This window comes from Panthera pardus, unplaced genomic scaffold (assembly GCF_024362965.1).
Source record: "Panthera pardus isolate Hobbes unplaced genomic scaffold, ASM2436296v1 HiC_scaffold_12, whole genome shotgun sequence".
Lineage (NCBI taxonomy): Eukaryota > Metazoa > Chordata > Mammalia > Carnivora > Felidae > Panthera > Panthera pardus.
The window spans coordinates 74,815,336-74,841,207 of record NW_026526677.1 but is presented as its reverse complement, the minus strand read 5'-3'; the positions used below and the strand labels follow the sequence as shown (position 1 = coordinate 74,841,207).

General features: G+C 43.2%; 1 protein-coding gene across 5 annotated transcripts in view; it reads right to left on the bottom strand.

Annotated features, from left to right (window-relative positions):
- The window catches only part of FAT3 (FAT atypical cadherin 3), a 667,149-nt gene that overhangs the window by 79,991 nt on the left and 561,286 nt on the right, over positions 1 to 25,872 (bottom strand). For 4 of the 5 annotated variants that reach the window (XM_019450067.2, XM_019450069.2, XM_019450068.2 and 1 more), the window contains 6 exons: positions 23,940 to 24,215; positions 21,238 to 21,448; positions 12,240 to 16,313; positions 8,762 to 8,958; positions 7,786 to 7,939; positions 5,305 to 5,538 (listed from right to left, as the gene is read on the bottom strand). In XM_019450067.2, coding sequence (XP_019305612.2) covers positions 5,305 to 5,538; positions 7,786 to 7,939; positions 8,762 to 8,958; positions 12,240 to 16,313; positions 21,238 to 21,448; positions 23,940 to 24,215 — 5,146 coding nt within the window. Of the gene's footprint in view, positions 1 to 5,304; positions 5,539 to 7,785; positions 7,940 to 8,761; positions 8,959 to 12,239; positions 16,314 to 21,237; positions 21,449 to 23,939; positions 24,216 to 25,872 lie in introns of those variants that run through there. The other variant, XM_053900189.1, reaches the window with a different exon arrangement.

The window sequence follows — 25,872 nt, the reverse complement described above, 5'->3', positions numbered from 1 at the left end:
ACATGGTTTTGCTCCTTCTTTTTATTTTTTAATGTTTATTTGTTTTTGAGAGAGAGAGAGAAAGACAGAGTGCAAGAGGGGAAGAGGGGGCAGAGAGAGGGAGACACCAAATCTGAAGTGGGCTCCAGGCTCCGAGCTGTTAGCACAGAGCTCGACATGAGGCTCAAACCCATGGAGTGCGAGATCATGACCTGAGCCAAAGTCGCACGCCCAACCCACTGAGCCACCCAGGCGCCCCTGCTCTTTCTTTTAAAGTCCCTAAGCCACCACTCTAATTTTGGCCCTTGTAATCTTTTACAATACTCTTCTAGGACCTTTCCTCACCCTCATTTTGGAGGCTTCTATCAGATTAGCATTTCCCAAACCCAGAACTGATCATTTCTTTTCTCACAAGTGCTCTGTGGCTGTTTTCTACTTATTGGTTTAAGCACATAATCCCTGGCTTTTGTGAACCGCCACAGTCAGGCCCAGACTACTTTTCTCATCTCATTTGCTTCTCTCCATCCTGGATGACATGATGTCCTCCCAATCATTGAGTTGGAGCCACACATTCCCAGCTTTACAACTTTATCATCATGGTTCCTGTCTTCCTGAATACCTTCCTCCCTCTGCCTGTTGAAATCCTATTCATTCCGGGAGCTCCGCCTTTTGTGAAAAGTATGTGTGCTACTGATTCAAGCTCTTCACTGCTGCACATGACCTGAGGCCTGTCACTGCACAGTCCTCATCTTGGAGAATCTTGCGATCCCTTCTTATGCCTTCTACCTAGCCACTCACTAAATTTCTGTTAAATTGAATGGAAAAAAATTGTAATGTGTGCTATGAGTCCCCAAGCTTCTCTGAAATCCCTGAAAGAAGTTCCATACCTTGCAGGAAATATTTTATAGGAGAGGAGAAAGTGAGTTGCTTATTAGAACCTTTCTTTGCCTTGTGTCCCTGGTCCATAAGAGGAAAAATATGTCCTTTTGCATCTCAGATATCTCAAAATTGGCCTCTCAATAAATCATGGGCTACAGCATATTTTGCAGAGCGTGTTTACATTTTATTTTCATATAACTTTGCCTAAAATGGTCACAGACTTCAGCTCTGATCTTCATCTCTGCATATTTCCTTTGCTAGCTTAGAAGACCCTCAAAATTAGGAAGCCGGACACAAATCCTACCTATGAGAGGTAGACTAACTAGGAAGATATTAACCCCGAAATGTAACAACAAAAGGTCCCCTGATCTTTACTGAAAGGATTACATTTTTTATACATGTTAGGTCATAAAATCATGTCATTAGTTTATGGAATTGAGGACATTTCCATTTTACAGGAAGACTAAGACTTTAATGCTAAAATCTAGGCAGTTGCCATGCTATTTCGTAGAGCTCATAAACTGGGTGTTGAAATTATCTTGTCCTCCTCTGTTTTGATTTTATTCCTAACTTAGGCAGTTACTCTAACAGTGTTGGTTTTATTATGAATAACGAATTCAGCATAGCAAAGAGGTGTTTGACTAAAAGCAATAGTAGTTTTTAAAATTAGAAAACCAGGATATGAAAGTTCAGTGAGTCCTTATAAGAGCTTTGAATTCATGAAGTTATGGAATCAGATTTCAGATGAATATATCCTGGTCTTTTCTCTGTATTTTATAGTGACTTTGTTTATACTGTAGCAAAATGGTGGTGAAGTAATTTGTAAATTCAGGTAAAGGAATATGCTTAACGAAAGAAGTTTCATGAATGAAATCACCCTGCTGTCTACACAAATGGAGCCAACGATCTTCACTAGAATCAAAAACCAATGTAGGTGAATCTCCAAGGGAAAGGACAAGTGGGATGGATCTCAAGGGGATGCTTAGTGAAAAAAGTCAGTCTCAAAGAATTATACACCACATAGTTCCTTTCAAATAATGTTTTTTGAAATAATCAAATTATAGATATGGGGATTAGTGGTTGCCAGGGGTTAGAGACTGGGAAGGAAGTGTCAGGATGGTGTGGTTATGATGGGGTAGCAGGAGGGAGCTCTGTAATGGTGGTTACATGAAGCTGCACAGGTGAGAAAATTGTAGAGAACTACACACACACACACACGCACGCACGCACGCACATGTGACACACGCCAAATCTGACAGTGTACTACAGCTAACACAAGATGTCGTCATTGGAGGAAAGTGTCGAGTGAAAGGCGCATGTGATCTGTGCATTTTTTTGCGGCTACCTGGGAATCTATTATCAGTTCCAAAAAAATTTTTTTTAAAAACTCAACTATTTTCTTGTCACAAAGGGGCTCATGAGGTCAGGCAGTAACATAAATAAGAAAAGTGGCTGGGAACAGGAAGCGTGAGCTCTGGCTGTTCTCATAAAGGCAGCTGCTATGTCTTAAGCTCCTACCATGGTGGGGCTGTGTGTCTGAATTTGCTGACTTCTGAGGGCTGCTTCTGTTTTTATAAAATACCCAGAACTGAAAATTCGAAAAGAAAATCTCCTGAATTTTATTGACAATGAACTCTACCTTTTTGGAACACTATATAAGGGGCCAAACTAAAGATATGAGGGCCAGATTCAGTCTAATGACATGCAAACTCAGCTTCAGGCCAGGTGAGCTGGGCCCTAGGTGAACTGCCCACGTGATGACCTGGCAATCTCAATATGCATCTCACGCTCCTCTGTGGTCCCTTCTGAAAGACTGAGAGCTGGGTCCCCTTGAGGAAGTAAGTTTTCTGAGCAGGCAGCTAATGAAGATGGTGTAAGCTATTTCAGTGACACCCAGGGACTCTGGAGGATGTCGCTTTGATGTCAGCTCCGACTGACGCCTCTGCTGTTGGTATCCCCCTGCAAGCTCTGGCCAGGACCTTCACAGCCACCTCCTCACCCCGTGCCCCGGACACGGTCGGGTGCTTCATCTGCATTTTTACAAGTGTTCGTTTGTTCTTGCCAGCTATCTGAGTTCCTTTATTTTTTCACGCTAAGTGCGGAGCACCTGGGTGGCTCGGTTGGTCGAACGTCCAACTCTTGATCTTGGTTCAGGTCATGATTCCAGGGCTGTGGGATTGAGCCCCATGTTGGGCTCCATGCTGGGCGTGGAGCCTGCTTAAGATATTCTCTCTCTTTCTCTGCCCCTCCCCCGCTCTCATGTGCGTGCTCTCTTGCTCACTCTTTCAGAACAATAATAATAATTAAGAAAAGCTAAATGAGTTGTACAGAAACTGAGAAAAGGAGACAGGATCTGGTATCTTATGCTAGAGCTTTCCTGAGGCGGATACAATGGTCTGGTGTATACACTTTATATGCACCGCACTCACAGCCTCTGTGCCTACCTCTGTGTCTGCTTGAAGCTCTGAATGTAAGCCTTTGGAGAATTGGTGCAAATGAGCAGAGGCAGGTGCTGACGGGGTCATTATTCTGGTTTGGGGCCTTTAAAGGCTTTCTCATCTCTGCCAGCTAAAGGCCCAGATTCTAGTCATCTTTCTTCCCCAACTCCCAACACGAACAGCTGACTCAGAAGAAGTGAAAAGAAGGATGGAACTAACTGCATGTTCTTCACCACGGCCACATCCGTGAGCCAGTAACATCCCTCCACTGTCCTCAACATCATGAGCGCCAGGCAGCCTCTTTCTGTCTTCAATCTCTGGTAGCTAGAGCATACCCAATTCCTTCAGGAAGGAAGGGAGTAGAAAAATCTCATTTTTTTAAAATTAGGATTTTAATTTAAGTCAAAAAATTAAATCATGAAATTTCATCTATGGCTCGGGGCACCTGGGTGGCTCCAAATCTTGATCTCGGCTCAGGTCATGATCTTGTGGTTCCTGAGACCGAGCCCCCTGCTGAGCTCTGCACTGACATCACAGAGTCTGCTTAGGATTCTCTCTCTTCCTCTCTACCTGCCCCTCCCCACTCTTGAAATAAATAAATAAACATGAAAAAAAAATTTTTTTTAAGTTTCACCCTATGGCTCCATTACACATTCTCAAATTTAAATAATTGAAAGATTTATTTGCATGATTTCTGCTCTCCCCTCCAAAAGCCTGCTAATAAGAGTCCAGAGGATGTTTTCCAATGCTGCTTTAAAAAAGCGTATTTGTATAAGACAGCAGTGGACCAAGCTCAGGGGCATACTTGAACCTGGGGGTTCCTGGGCCTTGTTTTGGAAAAACCTTGAAATACAATTACAAAGAAAAAAAAAGGACATTCGTAGGTATTACATAATTATAAATCAATAAAGGAGTCTTTTCCTGTTTACCGTTTTTTACCAAGCTTCACATAATATGCAGACTTTTAAAGGGTTGGTGCTCAGCCTGGAAAATTATGCTAATGAGGTAAGAGCAATAATTTAAAGTAGCCACTAATTTCTCGAAGGGGAAATATGCAGAGACCCTGGGCTCTACGTTTGTTTTCGACTAATTATCATGTATTTACTTTTCCATTAGTCCAATAATTTTTCTTTCAATTCAGAATTAAGCAATAAGACACTGAATTATATAAAGGCCTGTTTAGCATAGCAGACACACCCCATCATTCCCTAGTCCTCTGATTTACAGCTCTTAAAATGCACAACCAAGAGGCTGTCTATATGCCCTTTTGTATGTACATCCCATCACACAATCACCTCAATAACTTATGCATTCTTGAAAGGACTACCTAGCAATTAACTCCAGGCTTTTCTAACTCACCATCTCATTATGCAAAGTGGATCTGAACACAAACTTTATCAGCAGCAACTTTTAGTTCGAATTCCGTCTTATTTCCACCACCCTCATTCTGCCTAGTAACGTCAGTATATGTGTGACCAAAAGGCTATGGAAAATGGCAGTTAAAAAAAATTGACATAGGACTGGCAGCACATTTAGTAATTGTTCTTTGCACTGTGGGGCACTACCATAAATCGAGATTGTCATATTTCAGCTGAAGCATGTGATGCAATTCTTTATAGAAATGGAAATGAATTCTCCCTGCCACACAACACAGCATTTTAACTATGTTCAGGAGGAATGGGCAAGTAAGCAAGCTATTATTTTTACTCTAAAGGTTAAAAAAGAACAAACAAGCCCCAAACTCTTCGTTAGAAGGCAAGGAAATTCAGAGTATAGCTTTTTGAAACCCTAGAAAGAGGAGGGGCGGCGGAGGGGGGGGACACCCTGTAGTGTTCTCTCATACATGTAAAGCATATCAGTGGAAAAGCTGACACGTGGTCATTGGTTTAACACATGTGTTCTCATGGTAAGGAACCAAGGTGGGCTGGTAAAACCAAAGGAGAGGTAACCACTGAAGATATGTCAAGAGCATGAACAAGGAGGCATCGCATCAGTGCAACTGACTTACCAACATCAGGATCCACGGCTTGAACTCTGGTCAAGAGAGCCTTGGTGGCCGTGTTCTCATAGACACAGGCATTGTAGTGCTCGGAAGAAAACACAGGGGGGTTATCGTTCACGTCCTCCAGGATCAGGTGGATGTCAGATTGGCAGAACCTGCCACCACCATCAGTGGCCCTGGCAATCAGGTTGTACACGGGGACCCTTTCCCGGTCCAAAAGAGCCAATGTTTTTAATTCACCTGTGAAAATAAAAGGCCTCACATTTCAAAAACCACTTTTCTTTGAAGAGCAGAGAATCACGTATATAAAGAATCCCCAATACGGGAAGGACCAATGACATTTGGCTCAAGTGCTTCCTACTTTGAAAAACAGAGCAAATCCAATTTTAAGCATCAGGGAAAAATCTATGGAATTTCTGGATACAACGACAAATCAACTGCATGGCTTTCAAATTAATTAATCTCACTGTGAAACTCCTGGTATCAGGATTTCCCTCCTTTGGCTACCTGGAGAGCTCCGTAGCTCTTTAAACCTCTCAAGACCTGCTCTGGACATCAGCTATGTGTGTCTCTGGATTTCTGCTATATCTCCAGAAAAAGCATAGAGAATTGACAAAAGTATCCTTAGTTCTCTGGTAGTCAGTCATGTCAATAATCCACAGACCCAGAAAGAGCAGTCTTCGCTGCTTCCAGAGCTTCCAACATTGTTTCACCCCATCTTTTAGAGGAAAACAATCAAAACAGAGGCTGGCTTTAGCAGAAAGAGGTCTGGAAGGAATCCTATTGTGCCAATGTAAACCCGACTTGCTGGACTGTGGAAGGGCCTATGGTTGCTTGGGGAGGGTTCCAGTGGGGGGATATTTGAGGGGTTTGGATCAGCAGGAATTTAGCAAGGTCAGGAGCTAAGATATATCTTTATTTTAACCACTGGAACAGTGCTAGGTATCAGCCGCTGTGGAGAGTTAGTTGTTTAAATTTCAACAGACAATGGCAACAAGCACAGTGACAGACCTGAATAAATGCTATTTGCTGAAAAGCATGACTCATGAAATACTATTATTCTTAAATAAAATTAGTAGACATTATTCAGACCAAGCCATCTATACTTATAAAGCATTTCCTTCTATGGCTTCCTTGCTGTAAGCCAGTTCTCAAACACAGCTTGGACTATTTCCTTCTCCTTCTCAGAAACTTCCAGTGGTTTTTCAGTTTGGCATTCAAGACCTTCCATGATCAGCCTAAAGTTCTTTCTCACACCGCTTTTCTCGTAGGCCATCCTATAGCTCTTCTCACCAGTGACAGTGTTGTACATGCCCTTCCTCGAATGTGCCATGCTCTCTGCTCATGTTGACCCCAGGGCCTGAAGTGTCCTGCTTCAGCTACTAGAATCCTGCCTCGGTTCAATTACCAGCTCTTCCCCTTCATCAGAATATTAGCTACTTTTTCCTCTGTGCTCAGATATTACTCCCCTGATATCCTTCCTGGGCACTTATTTCATTCTGCCTTTTATTATTATTTAAAAAAAAATTTTCCCCCTACTGGGTTCAATATTCCTCAGGCATGACTTGTTTTACTCCTCTTGCAGCCCACCGCTAATATCCCATAAAGTTCTTTTATGTCTACTAGTTACTCAATGAATGTTAGCTACTGAATAAGTAATTGCTAGACCTATATCGCCAAGTCGTATATTTAAATGGAGCCAAGTGCTTCCTAGTAGGATGCAGCTGACACGGGAGAGGGGCAGGGAGGAGCCATTATCTTTGGAGACTCAATAGTTAGTCATTATTCATTAGGACCAACACAACACTGGAAATATGCAAATTATTCAATCTTTACACTTCATTTACAAATTGCCATTGGATGAACCATCCGGTACACGACACTGAAATAATTTACCTCCATAAAAATGTCTTTTCCATTAGCTCTGGCCTTCAATGTGGGCATCTGCCTTTAGCATACATAACCTTTGACCTCATAAATTTTGCCTGAATATATAAACTAATCTCAGGGCTCATAGCTTTGGAGAAACTAGGTGGGAATCTTTAATAAAAACCAGAAAAGTGTGTTAATAAGCTTCAGGAAGGGACCGAAAAGGGACTTCAAGAGAGAAAAAACTCTCCTTACTATGCATTGCTCTCTGGTTTGCAACTTGCATTTGTGATGTAACTCTATATTCTTTATAGGGCAGGTGCCTTAACTCACAGATATGAAAAACAGAAGAACCAAATAGACACATCTGATTACTTGATGCTAACGAATGTAGGTAAAGTCAGGGCACATCTTGTAGGCCAAAGAAAGTTTGTGCACTCTAGGGCATCCATCATCAGACACCATGTGCAGCTAGTGTTTTTTAGAGTCCTAGATAGCAGGGCATCATATCGATGATCTTGTATGCTAACTACCCACTAGTGACGAGGCCATATGAGAGTTTAACTTCCCTCATGGATTAACAATGGCATTTACCCAAAAAAATAAATTTCACCTTACCACTTTCTGGATCTAGAAAAAATTCATTGTTTCCAGATCCGTAGAGTGAGTATCGTATATCTCCATTGGGTCCAATATCGGCATCCTTGGCACGGAATTTCAGGATGATTTTATTTGATGGAATATCTTCAGGAAATAATGCTGTGTATGCAACCTGGCAAAGGTAAAGAAAGGTAATTGAATCATTGGTATTTGTGAGGCAATTGCCACATTTTGCATTACAAATGATTTCTTTAAAAATGCATTAATACTGGGGCGCCTGGGTGGCTCAGTCGGTTAAGCATCTGACTTCGGTTCAGGTCATGATCTCGCAGTTTGTGAGTTCAAGTCCTGCATCGGGCTCTGTGCTGACAGCTCAGAGCCTGGAGCCTGCTTTGGATTCTGTGTCTCCCTCTCTCTCTGCTCCTCCCCTGTTCACACTCTCTCTCTCAAAAATAAATAAACATTTTAAAAAAATCAAAAAAATGCATTAATACAATTTGGGGCCCCTGAGTGGCTCAGTCAGTTAAGCATCTGACACTTGATTTTAGTTCAGGTCATGATCTAACAGTGGTGAGACTGAACCCACTGACCCATGTCAGGGTCTGTGCTGGGCATGGAGCCTGCTTAAGATTCTCTCTCTCCTTCTCCTTTTGCCCCTCCCCAGCTCTCTCTCTCTCTCTCTTAAAACAAAACAAAACAAAACAAAACAAAACAAAACAAAACAAAACAAAAACCTCATGATTTTCTTTTTGTGTTTTTTTTGGGTTGGGCAAAATTGGGTACCTGAAGTTGCTACCTATGCCTTTTTTTGTTTATAATGTTTCATCCTAAACTCTACCATCTACCCTCTTGCATCCAATCGGAGCTCACTAATTAAGGAGACAAGAGCAGAAAGTAACCTGGCCTTCAGGAGAATAATGAAATGGGCTTTGATTTAATTTTTGAGAAACAGAGTAAAAAGCAGCAATATATCTGATATATCCACAGATCTTACCTGATCACACACTGGGCTATTGTCATTCACATCACTGACAGTCACTTCTACCATGGCCTGTGTGACAAAAAGCCCGTCGGTAGCAGTGATATTGAGGAAGTAAATGTCTTGTTCTTCTCTATCTAAAGGTCTTTTCACATAGACCTTCCACTCACTCTGCACCAGGCCCAGAGCAAACCTTCCTCGGGGGTTCCCTCCTGTAGAGAAAAAAGTGTTTTTTGAAGATGTGCAATGAAGAGCTTTGATCTACACCTCCAGTGAGAGGCCCGTGTGGGGTCATCCAGCTGCCCCTCCAACTGTATCGTTTACAAAACTGGAAAAAAATTGACAGTTACTTCCTTTTGATGCTCCTGCAACAAAAGCAGATATTTATATGCTTGGCTTGTGGGGAATGTAAAACAGTAACTTTCCAAGAGAATAAAATGCACTTAGAGAAACTGGGGATGATCTCTTGTTTAGTCCCCCTGAAGGATAATCAAATTCAAACTGTGAACAATGAATCCTCTTCTCAGGATGATACAATTGTCTTCCCATTTGGTCTCGAGAGAGGATGTAGTACACTATAGCTCTTGTTACCAAGACAATTTCATTAGCTGTTGATTATGCAATCAAGGAGAGGCAGTCAGTTCTATTAAGGAATCTTTTAACGAAGGCTTCATCATACAGCTGCGCTCATCTTACAAGGACCGGAGTTTGGGGAAGAAAAGTTGGCATGACAGAGGAAGACCCATTAGTATTAAGTAGCCCTAAGAGGGGTCATTTCAGGAGCAGTTCAAAGATAAGCACTGCAATTAGGTCGAATTTATCAGACTGAAGCTGGGGATAGCGGAAGGAAAGGAGAAGAGATGAGGGGGAACAGTTTTTATGAGGCCGAAGCATCGACAGTGGCCCGGCAATATTGCTTTCCCACATCATTAAATTACACGGAGACAAAAGCATCTTGGAGGAGACAGGAAGAGGAGGAGAGAAGAAAACTGCCTTGACCTTCTAGTCCTGAAGAGGGAAACACTGTCACTTTCAAACATGGAGGAAGACTGGACAAGACAACTGGCAAGAAGCCCGGAATCTGGTTAGATCATCACCGTTTTGTTGGTTCGGGCATTCTATAAGTATCTGTTGCTCGCTCTGGGCCAGGCACTGTTCCGGACAGTGGGGCCACAGCCGCAGACAAAACTGGCAGAAACCCCTGCCCCCACAGGGGAGCTCAGGTCCCAGTGGGGAAGACCGACGATACACCCATCTCCTTATTTAAGGAGAGCATACTGCATACTGGCTGCTGGTCTGTTGAAAAAGTGAATCTTTAAAAGAGTGGAGGGCAAAGACTGTGGTCCTGCCAGAGGGACTGAGGGGGAAGTAGGGGAATGTTAGTGCCGGACACGCACTTTCAAGGTATGGGGAGGGGTCAGTCCAGGGGCCTCAGCGGTGGGGGACAAGCCTGGGATAAAGGGACCATATTGGGAACAGAAAGCACAGAAATTGTGAGGGCCACACATTCCCCGAGGACAGTGGTTTTCTGCCGGGAGTGGCTGTGTACCACGCCCACACCAGGACATTTGTCAGTGTCAGAGATATTTTTGAATGTCACGTTGAGGGTGGTGGTGGTGCTGCTGCAATCTCCTGGGTGGAGGCCAGAGATGCTGCCTGTCACCCTACAATGCACAGCACGGCCACCTACAGCCAAGACGAGACTTCTCCAGCCCCAAATGTCAGTCGCGTTGAGGTGGAGAAACCTGTTTCTGCTGAGGCTCAGGGTCCTCCCTGGGATATCACTTTCCTCTGCCACTGGCTAGGATTCAATTATGCTTCCGTTGAATATTATTTTAGCATGCACAAATTTCACCTCTCCATTAAATGCTTTCAGTGCGGGCCCACATCTTTTGTTAAATAAAATGATTAATGGTCCTTTGTTAATCTGCGGCAGTGCAGCCAAGTTGTGTTACATCAAGAGCAAAAGTTAAACCTAATTAAAATCAGTTGGTGGTTGGCACTGCTAATCGTAACAGTAGCTTTAAGCTACTCTGTTCTCATTACTTCGGTAAAGTTGATGGGATGGTCCCTTTAAATCATCCACTGACAATCCAGAGACAAAGTATAAATAATTAAAGCTGAAAATTGAGCAATTCTTCCCAATAGAAAAGTAGACCTCAGAATGCCTAAAAAGCTTTTTGTCTGCAACTGAATGCAAATAAACGTAAGTGATGCTTTACTCAACTTTTCTTTCTTTACGACTATCGCTCATGTCTTTTCAGCAGAAATGTACATTTTAATGAAAAAAAAAGGAAGGTATCAGATAAAGCACGAATGCATAAATAGTTTAAACAGAAAACACCATCAAGAAAACAGTTCTATAAAGAAAAAGGAGAGGAGTGATGGAGAAGAGTGGCAATCCCAGGCATTGACACATATGCTCTCCTGTGGATCTTATTCTGCAGTGATTAATTAACTTTCCCAGTAACGTACTTAAGCAGATTCTGTGTCCTGAGGGCATTCTAATTAATTCATTTTTCACTTTGAATAATGTAGTTTTTCTAAAGGGAAGCCACCTGACTACAAGTATTGATGGATTCTTTAAAATCTTTTGGCACTTTGCTTATGTTCTGCCTTTGAATGTCACAACATCAAAATATTAGCTTTAAAACCCTTAAATAGTTTTTAGGAAGACTGTTCTTATACCACCAACCTTCCCATTTTCAGTCTAACGCCAGTCACCCCCCCCCCCCCCCATAAAGCTACCCCTGATCAGTGACACCAACATGAAATCCTCTGCCCCTCAGAGCAATGGTGACATTTTTTGTCCACTCTGGGGGACCTCATTTGTCTACCTTGGCGTTTCCACCGACCTGCTACTTACTATTTGGAAAGAAAAAACAGACATCTGAGAAAATGGAGTTCTCTGGAGAAATACTCTTTGATTTACGGAATCACGACTTAAGATTTTTAGCAAAAGGTCAAACCGTGCCCTTTAATTTGTATAGGTGGGTACGTGTGCGTGCGTAGGAGTTTTCACTACCAGGAGGAACTTGTAAATGAAGCTTACTGGACCAATTTGACAATAAATCTCATCTTAAAAAAAATAAATAAATGAAGCTTACTGGGATTTATTTTCCTTACCAATACAAAAGGTAGGAATTTAGTTAAAATATATCTCCCTTCTCCCCAAAAAAACTGTAATTTTCATTTTTTAACTGAGATAGTTGGCTGGACTCCTTTTTAAATGATAAAAGGGGATGCAAAGACTGGATACCAATCTGGGTAATCCGTCATAGGCCAACCAATGAACTCCAAGCTAGGGCTGAGCCAGCAACAGCCCAAAACTGAAAAACAGTCTACTTGGAGATCTTTCACTCAGCCCCAGAAAGGTTTTATTACTCTCAACCCCCACGTCATCTTCCTTCTTCTCTCCTACTCTTATCCTCTGCCTCTTCCTACTTTCTTTAGAAAGCAGAGCACCCAGTGAAAGCCAAGGTGGCTGACTTACCTGTAATATGGTAGCTCACTTGGCGATTAATGTCGGAAGTGTCTCTGTCCCATGTGCTGAGCACGGCTACCACCTCTCCAGGAGGGTCGCTCTCCTTCACATTCCCTCGGTACACCTCGTGGGCAAAGACTGGTGCATTGTCATTTATATCCGTCACCCTGACAGAGACCAAAGCCGTGGATGAAAGAGAGAAGGCCTCTCCCAGGTCGGAGGCCACCACAGAGAAGGTGAAGGCGGGATCTGTCTCGTGATCCAGGTCCTTCAAGGTACTGATCCAGCCTGTGTTGCTGTCAATATTGAAGGCTTCCATTACCTTTTCAGGCTGGGAATCCGAGTGCAGGGAGTAAGTGACCTGCCCATTGGCTCCCCAATCCATGTCGATGGCTCTCACCTGTGTGAGTTTGGTGCCGACAGGCATCCCTTCCATTATAATCGTCTCATAGCTGGAAGTTTCAAAGACTGGTTTGTTGTCATTCAAATCCAGTACCTTGATATCTACATCTACAGTAAACACAATGTCTACCTTGTCCAGGGGTATGGTGGCTGCTACCTTAAAGTGGAACGCTGGGCTGACTTCATGATCAAGGCGTTTGTCAAGCTTGATTGTGCCTGTTTCCTGCTCTATGACAAAGACACCCCCTTTGTTATTTTCTAGCCGTTCCCCATTAACTGTGCTGAATCTGACACTGTGACTGGGCAAAATTCGCAGCGTATCCACCGTGCTCCCAATGGCTGTATCTTCTGAAACAGTAAAAGAATACTGAGACTGGGTGAATGAAGGCAAGAATGTTTCAGGGGGCAGGACGTGGATATAGACAGGAATGAGGGAGTGCTTTACTGGAATGCCCCCATCTACTGCTTTGACAAAGAATGACAGCACTGTGTTTTTCAGCTGGTTAAAATTGCCCTTAGTGACCATCCAGCCATTGTCAGGATCGATTTCTAGGAGGTCAGCCACCGACACTGAGGCCTCGCTATATAGAGAATAGGTAATCCGTGAATTAGCGCCGTCATCTGGATCCATGGCTTGAACCTGAGTGACCAAATGGCCCCTTCCAACGTCTGCCCTGACGCTGGCTCTGTATTCCACTGTCATGAACTGGGGAGCATTGTCATTTTCATCCACAACAATCACTCTCACAGTGCAAAAAGTCGTTCTCCCTCCACCATCAAGGGCCCTCAAAAAAATACTAATGTCTCCTTCCAGAGGGTTCTCCCGGTCAAGCCTTTCTGTTGTGATGACTTGTCCATTGCTGTCTATGAGGAATCGATCCTTAGCAAAGTCATTGATGATGGCATAAGTGATCTGTCCATATGTTCCTGGATCCCCGTCCGTAGCTCGAACATGAATCACCTTTGTCCCAGCGGCTGCGTTCTCTCTCACTTCAGCTACGTAAGTGCTTTGGGAAAAGGCAGGGCTGTACAGGTTAGCCCCAAGTACCCTGATATGCACCTGTGCAGTGCTAGTGAACAACCCATCAGACACCGACACGTTGAGACTGTACAAAGGCTCCATTCTCTGTTTCCGGTGGTTGGACAGTGTGATGACGCCACTCTTGCCATCCATCAGAAAGCTCGTCCGGTCATTCCCAGATAAAATGCTATACTCCAAGCGGTCAAAATCAGAGCTGTCTGCATCAGAGGCTTGAACACAGGTTACAAAATGGCCCCGGGGGGCTAATTCACTCACGTATGATTCATAAATGAGCTGATTAAAAACGGGAGGGTTGTCATTTATGTCTGAGATATAGATATGAACCAGGACCTCACTGCTCAGTGATGGGAAGCCATTATCTGTTGCTCTGACTTTCAAAGTGCAGTGTTGCACTAACTCGTGGTCCAGCATCCGTGCTGTCAGGATTAAGCCACTTGCGCTGTCTATGTGAAAATAATCTGTGCTGTTGTAAGTGTCCTGGACAATCTGATAATGTACCAATTTATTATTTTCCGAGTCTGCATCAGTAGAGACAACTTGCAAAACAGGTGTTCCAATGAGAGATGCTTCTGATAATGTTGTATTATATGTGGGTTGATCGAAAATAGGGGGGTTGTCATTTACATCATTAACCAGCAAGTCAACGGTGACTTCAGCCCTGGCACCAGTAAGGGCATCACTGGCTCTTACCGTCAACCTGTAAACAGATGTAATTTCATAATCCAAAGGACTAACAACTTTCAGGACCCCGGTGTCAAAGTCAATGTTAAACTGTTTGTAAAGATCCCCATCAATAATGATATATATGATGCCTTGGCCTTCTGGACTGGTGGCATTGATGCTTAGAATGGGGGTATCCATTCTGATGTCTTCGTTGATCGATGCTGTATAAAAGGGCTTATCAAACACAGGCATTGCTTTGTTGACGATTGTGATGGGAAGTTCCACAGATGTGGATAAAGAGGGTTTTCCACCATCTTTGGCTAGGATGGTGACTCCATACTCAATGTTAGACAAGTCAGAGTTGAATGCTTCTTTTAAAATAACATTCCCTGAATTAGGGTTGATCTCAAAGTGGCCATAGTCATCCTGTAGGACATAGGTCACTTCTCCATTTGCACCTTTATCTTTGTCAATGGCTGTCACCTGGTAAATCAGAGTCCCAGGCTCAGCATCAACTTGCACAGCAGCATAGTAAGGGAGGCCCACAAAGACTGGGGAATTATCATTTATGTCTTCAATGTTAACCCTCACCACCACTCTAGCCACACGCAGATGGTCTAGCTCGCGGCTGGCTTCCACCACCAGCTCATATAACTCTTGTTCTTCACGGTCAAAGGGGACTCCGGTGGTCTGAATGACCCCTGAGGTAGATTTTATCTTGAACTTATTTCCTGGGTTTAGGATGCTATATTTTAAGGGCTCATTAAGGCGATTTCCAATGGCATTGACAATAGCAACTTTGGTTATGTTAGTGTTGTTCTCTGAGATCGAGGTCGAGTAAAAGCTTTGTGTAAAGTGGAGGCCACTATCCATGGCTTCTTTAACCAAGATGGTGACCACGGCCGTACTGTAGAACTTTCCATCAGATACTTTAACTATCAACATGTAGTGATCTTTGGAGAGGTTGTTGTTTTTTATGGTGAGTACTCCACTGTTGGAGTCAATTAGAAAATGATCCAAGCTGCCTTCCATTAGGCTATATGTCAGTTCAGGGGGCACCTCGGAGTCAGGATCTGTGGCACTAACTTTCAGAACCTCTACTCCAACATAGGTGGGTAGAAGTAAGATGGTCTCAAACACAGCCTGAGTAAAAACAGGCGGGTTATCGTTCACATCTGTCACCTCTATGTTGACTTCAACAGGACTCTCTGCAGTCAGCTGGGGGCTGCCACTGTCTCTCACATGCACATGAAAATGGAAATGGGCAATAGTTTCATGGTCCAGGTTGGCAATTGTTCTGATTGCACCTGTACTGGAATCCACTGTGAAGAACTTCTTGGCTGTGGACTCCACAATTTGATATACCAGCAGAGCATTCCGGTTGCTGTCAGCATCGGTGGCTCGAATCACCAGTGGGCTGTTATCCAAGCTCCTGACGATGCTATTGACTGGGGCAGCCTCACTTAGGCTGCCTGAATATTGAGAAAAGAGAAACACTGGGGCATTATCATTTTCATCAACAATCTGAATATTGACTGTGGCATTGGAAGCCATTCCTGCCATGTTAGTGGCCTGAATGATGAGCTGATAAGAGGAAGTACGCTCGTAATCCAGTGCCTTCCGGGTGGTGATGACTCCAGAATACGGATTTATGGTAAAGATCCCATCGATGTTTCCATCTTTGACTTCATAAATGAGGGTAGACTGACTGATGGCAGAGATTAAAATGACTGACGTTCCAATATCAACATTTTCATTTACTTCTGCTTGGTAGTCTTTGTGAGTGAACTTGGGGTGAGAATTATCAGACATGGTAACGGAAATGCGCACAATTGCAGTGGCAGACATTGGTGGGGAACCCTGATCCGTGACTTTGACCGACAGTACAAACTGACCCGTCGTTGTCATGTCTGGTTCTTTGGAAACGGTGATGATGCCCAGGACTGGTTCAATCTTAAATGTGTTCCCAGTGTTCCCTACAATATAGAAATCAATGGGGAAATGGGTTACATGTCATGTTTTGAAGATTAGTTCTTCATCTAAAGTCTACTTTACTGCAACATGGCAAGGGGAAAGCAATTATTTCTATCCATTCCATCTCATTCTGAGATAGAATGAAAGACTTTGCTTTTAGGGGAATTCAAAAGCGACTGAAATAAGTTTTTCAGTAAAATTGTAAATTTCGGGTTGGTAGCTTCTTAATCCAGGTTAACAACAACAACACAATACTGTGTACGATGCCACTGTGAGAAAGGCATTTTTACCTAAACCTGTGCCATATTCTGTGTACTATGTAATGAGAAAGATAGTTGTGAGAGTTGTTTCAGAACAGTATACCACAGGCATTTGATTGCAGATTATCCCAAAGATAGGCTTTGCTACATGGAACTGGCATTGTTTCACCCCATCAAAACCGACTTCACTCCAAACACTGCTTTGGTGGGGGGGGGGGGTCTTTTGTTCAGGCCTGAAGAATTCCTCCTAAGTCCCTGGTTTGCTTTGTAAGTTGGGAGGACTTTTTTCTGACTACCCTTCGTCGTTCACTTCCACACACCCCAAAAGACACACATGCACACATAGACTTAAAACTAGACATAAATTTTAAGGCAGTCCCTCCAATCTGTAACCATCCTAACTACTGGAGAGGCTTCCAGAGGAGTAGCAAACTGCTGATCACCTGCACCAGCATCAAAACCGAAAACCTGAGGCATCACCCATCTGAAACTGAGAAACTGGCACCTCACTTTGATGTGTCTGGAGTGGGAAGGCTGCGACCCACGACACTCCAGAAGTTGAGAGCCCTGCCTCTGAAACATTGAGTGGTGTGAAATCTGAGGTTGCTGAGGATGAGGATACGAGAGGAGTAAAGAATGGGGAACGCAAGACTGAAGGATGTCAAGAAGCTGGCTGAAAAGCAGTGGACAGTGGGAAGCAGACTCCTTCAGGGGCGCCTGGGCGGTTCAGTCGGTTGAATGTCTGGCTTTGGCTCAGGTCACGATCTCACGGTTCGTGAGCCTGAGCCCTGTGTTGGGTTCTCTGTTGTCAGTGCAGAGCACGCTTTGGATCCTTTCTCCCTCTCTCTCTGCCCCTCACCCGCGTGTGCTCTCTCTCTTACAAATAAATAAACATTAAAAAAAATTAACAAAAAAAGAATCCTTCACCAAGTTGCTTTTTGTTTCTCTCATCAGGCTTTCTGGTACTTCTCAAAGAACGCATAGGCCTGCGTGTCTAGATTCTTTAAAAACAAAGTTAAAAATCATGGTTATTCAGTTGTACCTGGATTTTTCTTTCTGTTTGAAGCACTGAAGGATGGCAGGCATAGAGACAGCTTCAATGTCATTATTATTAAGACAGACTCCTGCCTTGGGAGGCACTTACATGTGTCTCCTGAAATATGCAGCAAATACAGTGGTATACGTACTTCTTACTACATACTTATTCAATCAACTTCTCTGAGTCTGAGAATAAAACAGTAATGTTCATAAAAAATCTGCTTATTTTTAAAGAAGAAATTTAATAAAGAGGTAAAGGATTTGATGCCAGCCCCCCAAATGTGAGTATTTAACAATGTCATCTTTGGTGTCAGCATGATTTTTTTCCTTGTCACCTCCACATGAGCACTTTGTGAGGACGGCATGAAGTTCAAGGATCTCATGAGCAGGCTTGAAAACATTCAGTAAATAGTGGCATTGAGCGTGAGCCCGACACTTGATTCATAGACCCTCGCAAGGAGGCGGGAATCATTTTGCTTCAGCATCTCAGAGGAGGAAGATGTAGAGGTTGTAGAGATAATGGTCACCAACACTCAGCCCCAAATGACGAATGCAACAGAGCCAAATGTCTCCGTGCTCCTTGATTGTGGACCCCCTCTGTGGAGTCTCCAGCTAAGTCCTCCCTCGCTGTAGGCCCAGCACATTCCTTCATGCCCAGAAAGATATATGGCAGGGATGATGGGGAGCTAGCTTCTGGTCTCGAGTAGAACTTCACAGCCCTGCTGTCCCAGGGCTACTGACCCGCCTGTCACACCTGCCTGGATGCTGTGCTCATTGATCATGTCCAAAGTGGGCTCTCGGTCTCTTACCCTCTTTAACATACTGCCTGCCCATTTTCTTAGAATCCACTTCCTGCTTATTCTCTCCTGCTATCCTCGAATCCTTGGAAACTAACCTCTGCTTGTTTTCTTGGAATCTATAGTTAGTTTCTTGTAGACTTCTGGCAAGTGAGCAAAAGCTGAACTTATCTTACTTACCATTATTTATCTAGCATATAGCACAGTCATGGCACAAAGAAGGTGTTCAATAAATATGTATTAAATGATTGAATGGACAGGTAGAGCTACAAAAGATTTTTAATTCTCTATCTGTATGCATCTTGGGATCCAATATGCCCCCATCACAACTCAATTCTTAGTCTTTGTCTCTCCTGTTTCGAAGCCCACCCATGAGCCACTGTTGCACCAAATAGAAACGTGAGCTAAATTAGAAGTTCTGCGCTCAAAGTCCACCTCAGTCCTTTGGGTCAAAATAAAAGCTTCAGTAGTTATTTTAGAAGCCAGACAGGGGATAGGAAGTTTATGGCCCACCAGTAACCAGAGTAAAATCTTGCTTATCTGAGGTTTGTAAGAGAACTTAAGGAAAATGTCCTCTTCCCATAACCACTTTGTCGTTTGCTTCAAAATGTTGGAAGCATCTGGGTTTTCCCTCTTTCCTAGCATGATCTGGGAAGGGACTGGCTTGGTCGGGAGCAGTCAGGGGCTAGTGAGGTCTGTCTGTCCATGAAGGAGCCCCATCACCACTTGTGACTTAACTGTGCACACACTGAAATCCTCATCAGCTTCTTACACGTACAATCGGGGGTCATTGTTTGAGATTCCATTTTTTGAGATACCAATCATTCCTATGGGTTTTTGGAAAATTCAACTTTTCTCTATAAAAGATGTTTTAAGGAAATAACTTCTCAATTTTTAACCTACTGTTATAGGAATGATGGAATCCCTTGTCTATGCACAGCACCAGGCTGTAGCGTGTGGCTGCTGAAAGATAAGAAAAGCAGTCTTGTCAGCTGGATGGGAAATGACTCTTGGTTTAGAAATTATCTGCCTCTCTAAGACAGTATAAGTAGTAGCCTTAATGACAAATACAAAAAGCAAGTAGACACCATAGACGACACTTAGAAAATGTTAAGTAAAAAAAAACAGAAGTAGGACTCCATACCTAAATGATCACAATGATATGAAACGATGCATATGCATGGATGAATACCGGGGAAAGGAAGCTATATATAAGATTAGGAAAAAAAAACCGTAGAAAGACTCTAAAGAGTTGTTGGATCAGGCGACACTTTCTGTGACGTTATTTAAATATTTGGGTCTTTGAAAAGAAGTTGCCCTATATTATTTGTGGAACTAGGAGAACAAAGATTATATAATCAAATAATTAAACGTTCTTGGGGTAAACAACAGATGCACCATAGCATCTAAAAGAAAAGTGCTGGTCAGGCTTTACATTAGCAGGAAATTCCATAAAAATCTAGAAAAACTATTGGTGAAGTTGCTTGGGGCACCTGGAGTTGTGAACCTGTGTATTTTATTTCTTCATTTTATTATTTTTTTTGTATAGAGCTTAGCTTAGACTCCTATAAAATGTGGGTGCCTAATACAGGAAACCGTTTTAGATTAGCATTGGATGCAGTGGCTTTTTAAAAAAAGAAGACTGTTGGCTTTTCTTTTTCTAATATTTTTTAGCCCCAAACTGTCGTCCTAGCATTCATATTTTAATTCAACCACTCACAAAAATGCTCCACATTTAAATCACGGGAAAGAAGCTTTTCCAGCGCTGGCATAAAAAGAGACAGCATTTGGCATTTATGCACGACAGACATAATGTTGTAGAACATTTTGGAAATATGTGGCTTGAATATTCAAAGAACGACACAAGAGGGGAAAGGAAAATAGAACAGGTAAGAGATATTTGTAATTTTTAGGTTCATAGTCCTATCCCTTGCTTGGATTCTCCTCTCCTCTGTCAGAAGTGTTTTCTTCCTTTCTCCATCTTCAAACCATCAGTGAACTATGGTCTTGCCTTATAGATGGTCAAATTGATTTTAAAAATCTCAAATTTAAGGGGCGCCTAGGTAGCTGAGCCGGTTAAGCATCCAACTCTTGATTTCGGCTCAGGTCATGATTTCACAGTTCGTGAGATCAAGCCCCGTGTTGGGCTCTGCCTTGACAGAGCGAAGCCTGCTTGGGATTCTCACTCTCTCTGCACCCCTGCTCCCCCGCACGCTCTCTCTCTCTCTCTCAAAATAAATAAATAAATAAACTTTAAAAAACGTTAAAAATCTCAAATTTCACAAAATTTGAGCCTGTATTTATTTATCTGTCCAGTTAAGTAGACATTTCAGTGCCTACCACCTACTGCGCTACTCTGATTCCCCTCGGGTGAAGTTAATTTTTGCAAACAGTGGGGGTGTAGGTATTTTTGAAGCCCACCGCTTGCCCACTGACAAGTAAACAAAGACTTGTGGGATCCAATTCATAGGACAGCCTGGCAGCCCTCAAAAGGTGGAAGGCTTTGGTTATTTTAGTCCAAGGCCATGGCTTGTCGACCCATCAGTAAAAGTCACTGAGTTCACCACCCATTTCTTCTCTCCCTTTCATTCCAGAAAAATCCGAGAATAACACAATAAGAGGGAACTCTCTCCTCACTGTCAGTGATGGAAAACATATTACAGGAATGCCAAGAACTCTATACAGCATCATCACGCAAATCGGGCAGTTGCTTGGCCAAGAAATTCTTTGGGAGACATTCCAGTGGTAACGATGTGAATTTCACATGGTGATCAACACTACGGAGGGGCAAATGCCATGCATTATGTTACAATCTGTGCAACAGCTCTCACCTGCTTCTATGGTATATATGAGTTCTGCATTTTCCCCTTTGTCTTTGTCCAGAGCCGTCACCTGCAGAACAGCTGATCCCAGAGCAGCCGATTCAAATACAGATGCTTCATACAGTGGGTTGGTAAAATAAGGACTGTGATCATTAGCATCTTCCACATTCACAATGACTCGGGCCAAGTTTCTTCGATAAGGAAACTCCTGATCTCTGACCTTCAGGCAAAATACAAGAAGCAGCAGGACTAAAATCTTAAATTGCAAGGAAGTCACATGGCTATATCTGTGGTAAATACCAAAGGAGGTAACTCACACCAAGTGCTTGATGCAATCCCGGGCACACAGTAGGTGCTCAGTAAATGATGGTATATCAAGTGAGGACACTAACCAGGAACAAATTGAGAGTAAGGGCCCCATCCATTTTATCGCTCAGCATTCTGACTGACCTACGGTCCATCCTCAGTCTGTGTGTGTGTGGAGCTGATGCCTGGGCATCACCGACACAGCACTTTTCTCTGTACCACCTCCCACCGCCACTACCCCCTCATTTGTGTATATATAGCTGCTAATGGAATGGCAGACGGGGCTCTTCTGAGAGGGAAACAAAAAAGTTTAATGAAAGAATTAACAAATGCAAAGCAGGCACTGCCATTTATTCATTCATTCAACAAACATTTATCGTCACCTATTATCTGTCAAGTCCTGGCTTCACTCTCTCCTGACTTCAGCAGCGATTCAGATTTGGTCCTTGCCCTCAGGAAGCTAACAGGATCATAGAAATAAGTAAGCAGGTGTAAGGCCTGGTGGTAAGTGCCAGAATGGGAGTGAGGAGTAAGAAGAAGTTAAGGTGGCATTCAGCTTCTTGGAAGAGGTTAACAAGAGCAAGTACAAGTGGTAAAAGGGGGGCGTGGGCCACCACATATTTCAGGCAAGAGCCAACCAATGCCAAGGCCCAAGACCGAGGGGGAGCCCTGATTCCCAGGAAGAGGAACTAAATCTTCCTAAAATGTGAGAGCCCCCCCCCCCCCTTGTGACTTCACCAAGGAAACTTGCCTGACCGCTTGAAAGTTTCCCCTGCTTTGCATATGCCAGGAGCTTGCAAATAATCAATTCTTTAGCCCTAACCACATGATTTTGCTATAATTTGCTGTAGCACTAATCAAATGTGTGCCTTCCATTTGTTCAATTATAGACTCCATAACTTCAGAGGGATGTGAAGAAATTAGAAAATAGACCGAGGAGAGCCATCAAAGGGAAAGGGCTTTTCAGAAATAGTACCTAGAAGGAACGAGCAAAATGACTTAAAATGGCTTTGCTGGGAGAAAGGCAGCACAAAGGACATGTTTGCTCTAAATAATCAATTACAGAAATGATAAATGATACAGGGTGACCAAACTGAATTTTGAGTTTGTTAAGGAAAGAATGAACAGAAATGACTTGACTAGTGAGAATGGAATTAGTCGTTGGCGTAAGGTTTCTGCCCCTGAGTAAAACACATGCAGAAGCACCCCAGTGAATGTGCTCAATTTTCCTGCCTGTAGACCGGCCCCCTACACCCAAGGACAGAGCTGAGCTCTGTATATGAAGATTATTGGAATCTAGGTCTGTTCCAGTGGAACATCCAGTGGAATGTGTCTCTTGTATCCTCAGTGCCTAGAGCAGGGCTTGGTACACAGTAGGTGCTGGAGAAATATCTGTTGAATGAATGAGGGTGGATCTGATGGTCTCTATGAGTCCCTCTTCTTCCACCCCTGGTGTCACAGCTGGAAACCACAGCCAAGGGCATGGCATTCCAGCTTCGTCTTGCCCAAGAGGGTTTCCAGACTTGGGAAGGAAGAGTAGCACTCAGTGGAACATCACCTTCAGCTGCTAGGACACTGGTAGCGTCTTAGTGTGTTTGAAAGCCAGTCAGTACACAAAATTTAGTCTGTGTCTTCCTACTGGTCTTAAGGAATTCAGGGGGTCTGTTAGGCAGTAGCTGTGCAATGCAATGGCCCACAGGCACTTGGGTGGTCAAAGGGACAGATTTTAGGCCATAAGCTAATCAAAGGCGTTTCTCTTCATCTCTACTTCCCACTTATGTGAACTCGAGCAACTCCACTTTAAAATTAAAGCAACTTCCATCCACATAATTCGGAGGCCCCATGAGCCCCACCTCAGACCTATAACACTCTCTGCAGGCTTCGGAGTGTTTTGAGATCTCTCTTGGGTGCCAGTATTCACTGGTCCAATGCCTGTGCAGTAGGTAATGACTCAGTTCCCTACATGCCTCCCAGGACTGAGCACTGCATAGGGTGAGTAAATGATCACCCTGGTGATTAACTTCTCAAGGAACTTCTGTTAAACTTTTCCACAAAAATCTTCTGGATGCGAACCAACATCATAGCCTGGGAGATTTACAGAAACATGGCCTGTTCCTTCCTTCCCAAGTCAGCCTGTCAGCAGCATTTCCTGGGAAGCCACTGTCTGAAGAACTCATCTAATATTTCAGTTTGGCAAAAGTATCGAGTCACTCTGTAACAATAGCCAATTCCTCACTGGAAAAAAAAAAAAAAAAAAAGCAAAAAAGGAACGCAGCCCTGCTGTGAAAAGACCAAATGTACTACTCCTTACAAAACGTAAGGGCCCTGTACTCCTGAAGACCAAGGAATGTGTCTTGAACGGTCAACGACTCTGTTAGGAGAGCAAATCAGCAGTTTGGTCCTACCATTATGTTGAGGATGTGCTTGTCCTGGGCCTCATGGTCCAGCCTCTCGGCCGTGTAGAGCACACCGGTGCTGGGGTCAATCCGGAATTTTCTCATACTGACAGAATCGATGCTGCTGTGGACAGTGTAGCTCAGCTTGTGTTTCTCGTCTCTATCGGTGGCTTCAATCTGCAATATCTCTGTATCTGGAAGCACGTCCTCGGAAATTGTCACATCGTAATTCGGCTGAGAGAATTCTGGGCCATTATCATTATTATCCAGCACTTTGATAAATACCTATAGTTAAAAGAAGACAGGAGTGATGACTAATGCCAATTCACTCATTGCTAATAAAGAGGCCCCCTCCCACCCCCCTCCCTCCGTGTCCTTGGAGCCCAGCTTCTAGCAGCTCTCTCAATATGTAGGAAGATCTCGTATGAAAACACTCTGTAATTAGAGGTTGACAATAAACCAGTGGTTCACATTAGCAGGAACATAAACTATGAGCTAATCAATATTCTCACTATTAATTGAGCAGCTGAGACAGCCCCCTGGGGGTGATAATTCCACAGGCCTATTTGAGGCACAATGTAAGAGATCACAAGGTGACCTTAGTTTGTTAAGTTCCTGTTGTCTTAAGTTCTGTTATGAGCTCCTCCGGGTGGAGGTACTGTGGAAACAGTGACAGGGTGGGAAGAGTAACAAAGAGGCGGAAGAAGGGGAGGCATGGACACAGATGCGGCATCCTCAGAGCAGTCAGAACTCCTCAGCTGCAGGGGCCCCACACAGTGGCTCTCCTTCAGACGGGAGGGGTCTCGCGAAGAACACGGCACGGATGGCGGCTGAAACAGGAAGTCCCCGGGTTGTTTTCTTTTGTCAGGCATTTCATTATAAAACATTTCGGGCAGACATAAGTAAGAAACAGCAATAAAAGAGCTAGGTCATAGATTAATGAACCCTCACATATTTATAGCTCGGCTTTGACTGTGATCAATTTATGGCTCATCTTGTTTCCTATATATAGTGGTTCACCTCCATCTGCTCCCCCTATTAGTGGGAAGCAAATCCCATAATTTCAGTACGTAACTCCAAAAGACAGGGATCCTTAAAATAAACACACACACTACCATCACTGCCCTTAAACAGAGAAAACAAGGATTCCTTAATATTAAATATTCAGGGTGTTTATGCTTCTCTAATTTTTTACTGTGTCATGTATGTTTACAAACGTATTTTAAAACATCAGACTATTCAAATAAGGTCCAAACACTGCAGTTGGTTGATATGCCCTGTAATTATCTTTTTTCTTTAAGTTTATTTATTTATTTATTTATTTAGAGAGAGCGCATACACGGGGGGAGGGGCAGAGAGAGAGGGAGACAGAGAATCCCAAATAGGCTCTGCACCGTCAGCGTAGAGCCCTATGCGGGGCTTGATCCCACGAACCATGAGATCATGACCTGAGCTGAGATCAAGAATTGATCCACTTAACTGCAGGTGCCCTTAATTATCTTTTAATGTATAGATTCTCCTTCTGTCTCCTTTTATTTCCTTGCAATTTTTATATTATATTGTTTTATATTATATCATTGCTCGTGGTGGTAAATAAACTCCACCATTTTCTCTTTAATTCCCCCAGGTTGAATTTTGCTCATTGCTTCCCCTTGGTTTTGTTCTCCATGTGCCTCTGTTCCCTGTATTTCTTATAAACTGATAGTTTGATCTAGGAGATTTGGTAAGATTCATGCTCAATTTCCTTTTCCTTTTTTTTTTTTTTTACATCTGGATATATATTGTAGTTCTGTCTGCAATACCTAGTTCCCACTCTTGTTAAGTGGTATTGGCAACCCCTGATGATCATTACATAGATGACATTTATTCATTAAAAATACAAAATGGTAAGGTTTGAATTCTGTGGTTTATTCCTCATTTATTAGCTAGAATAGTTCTAACA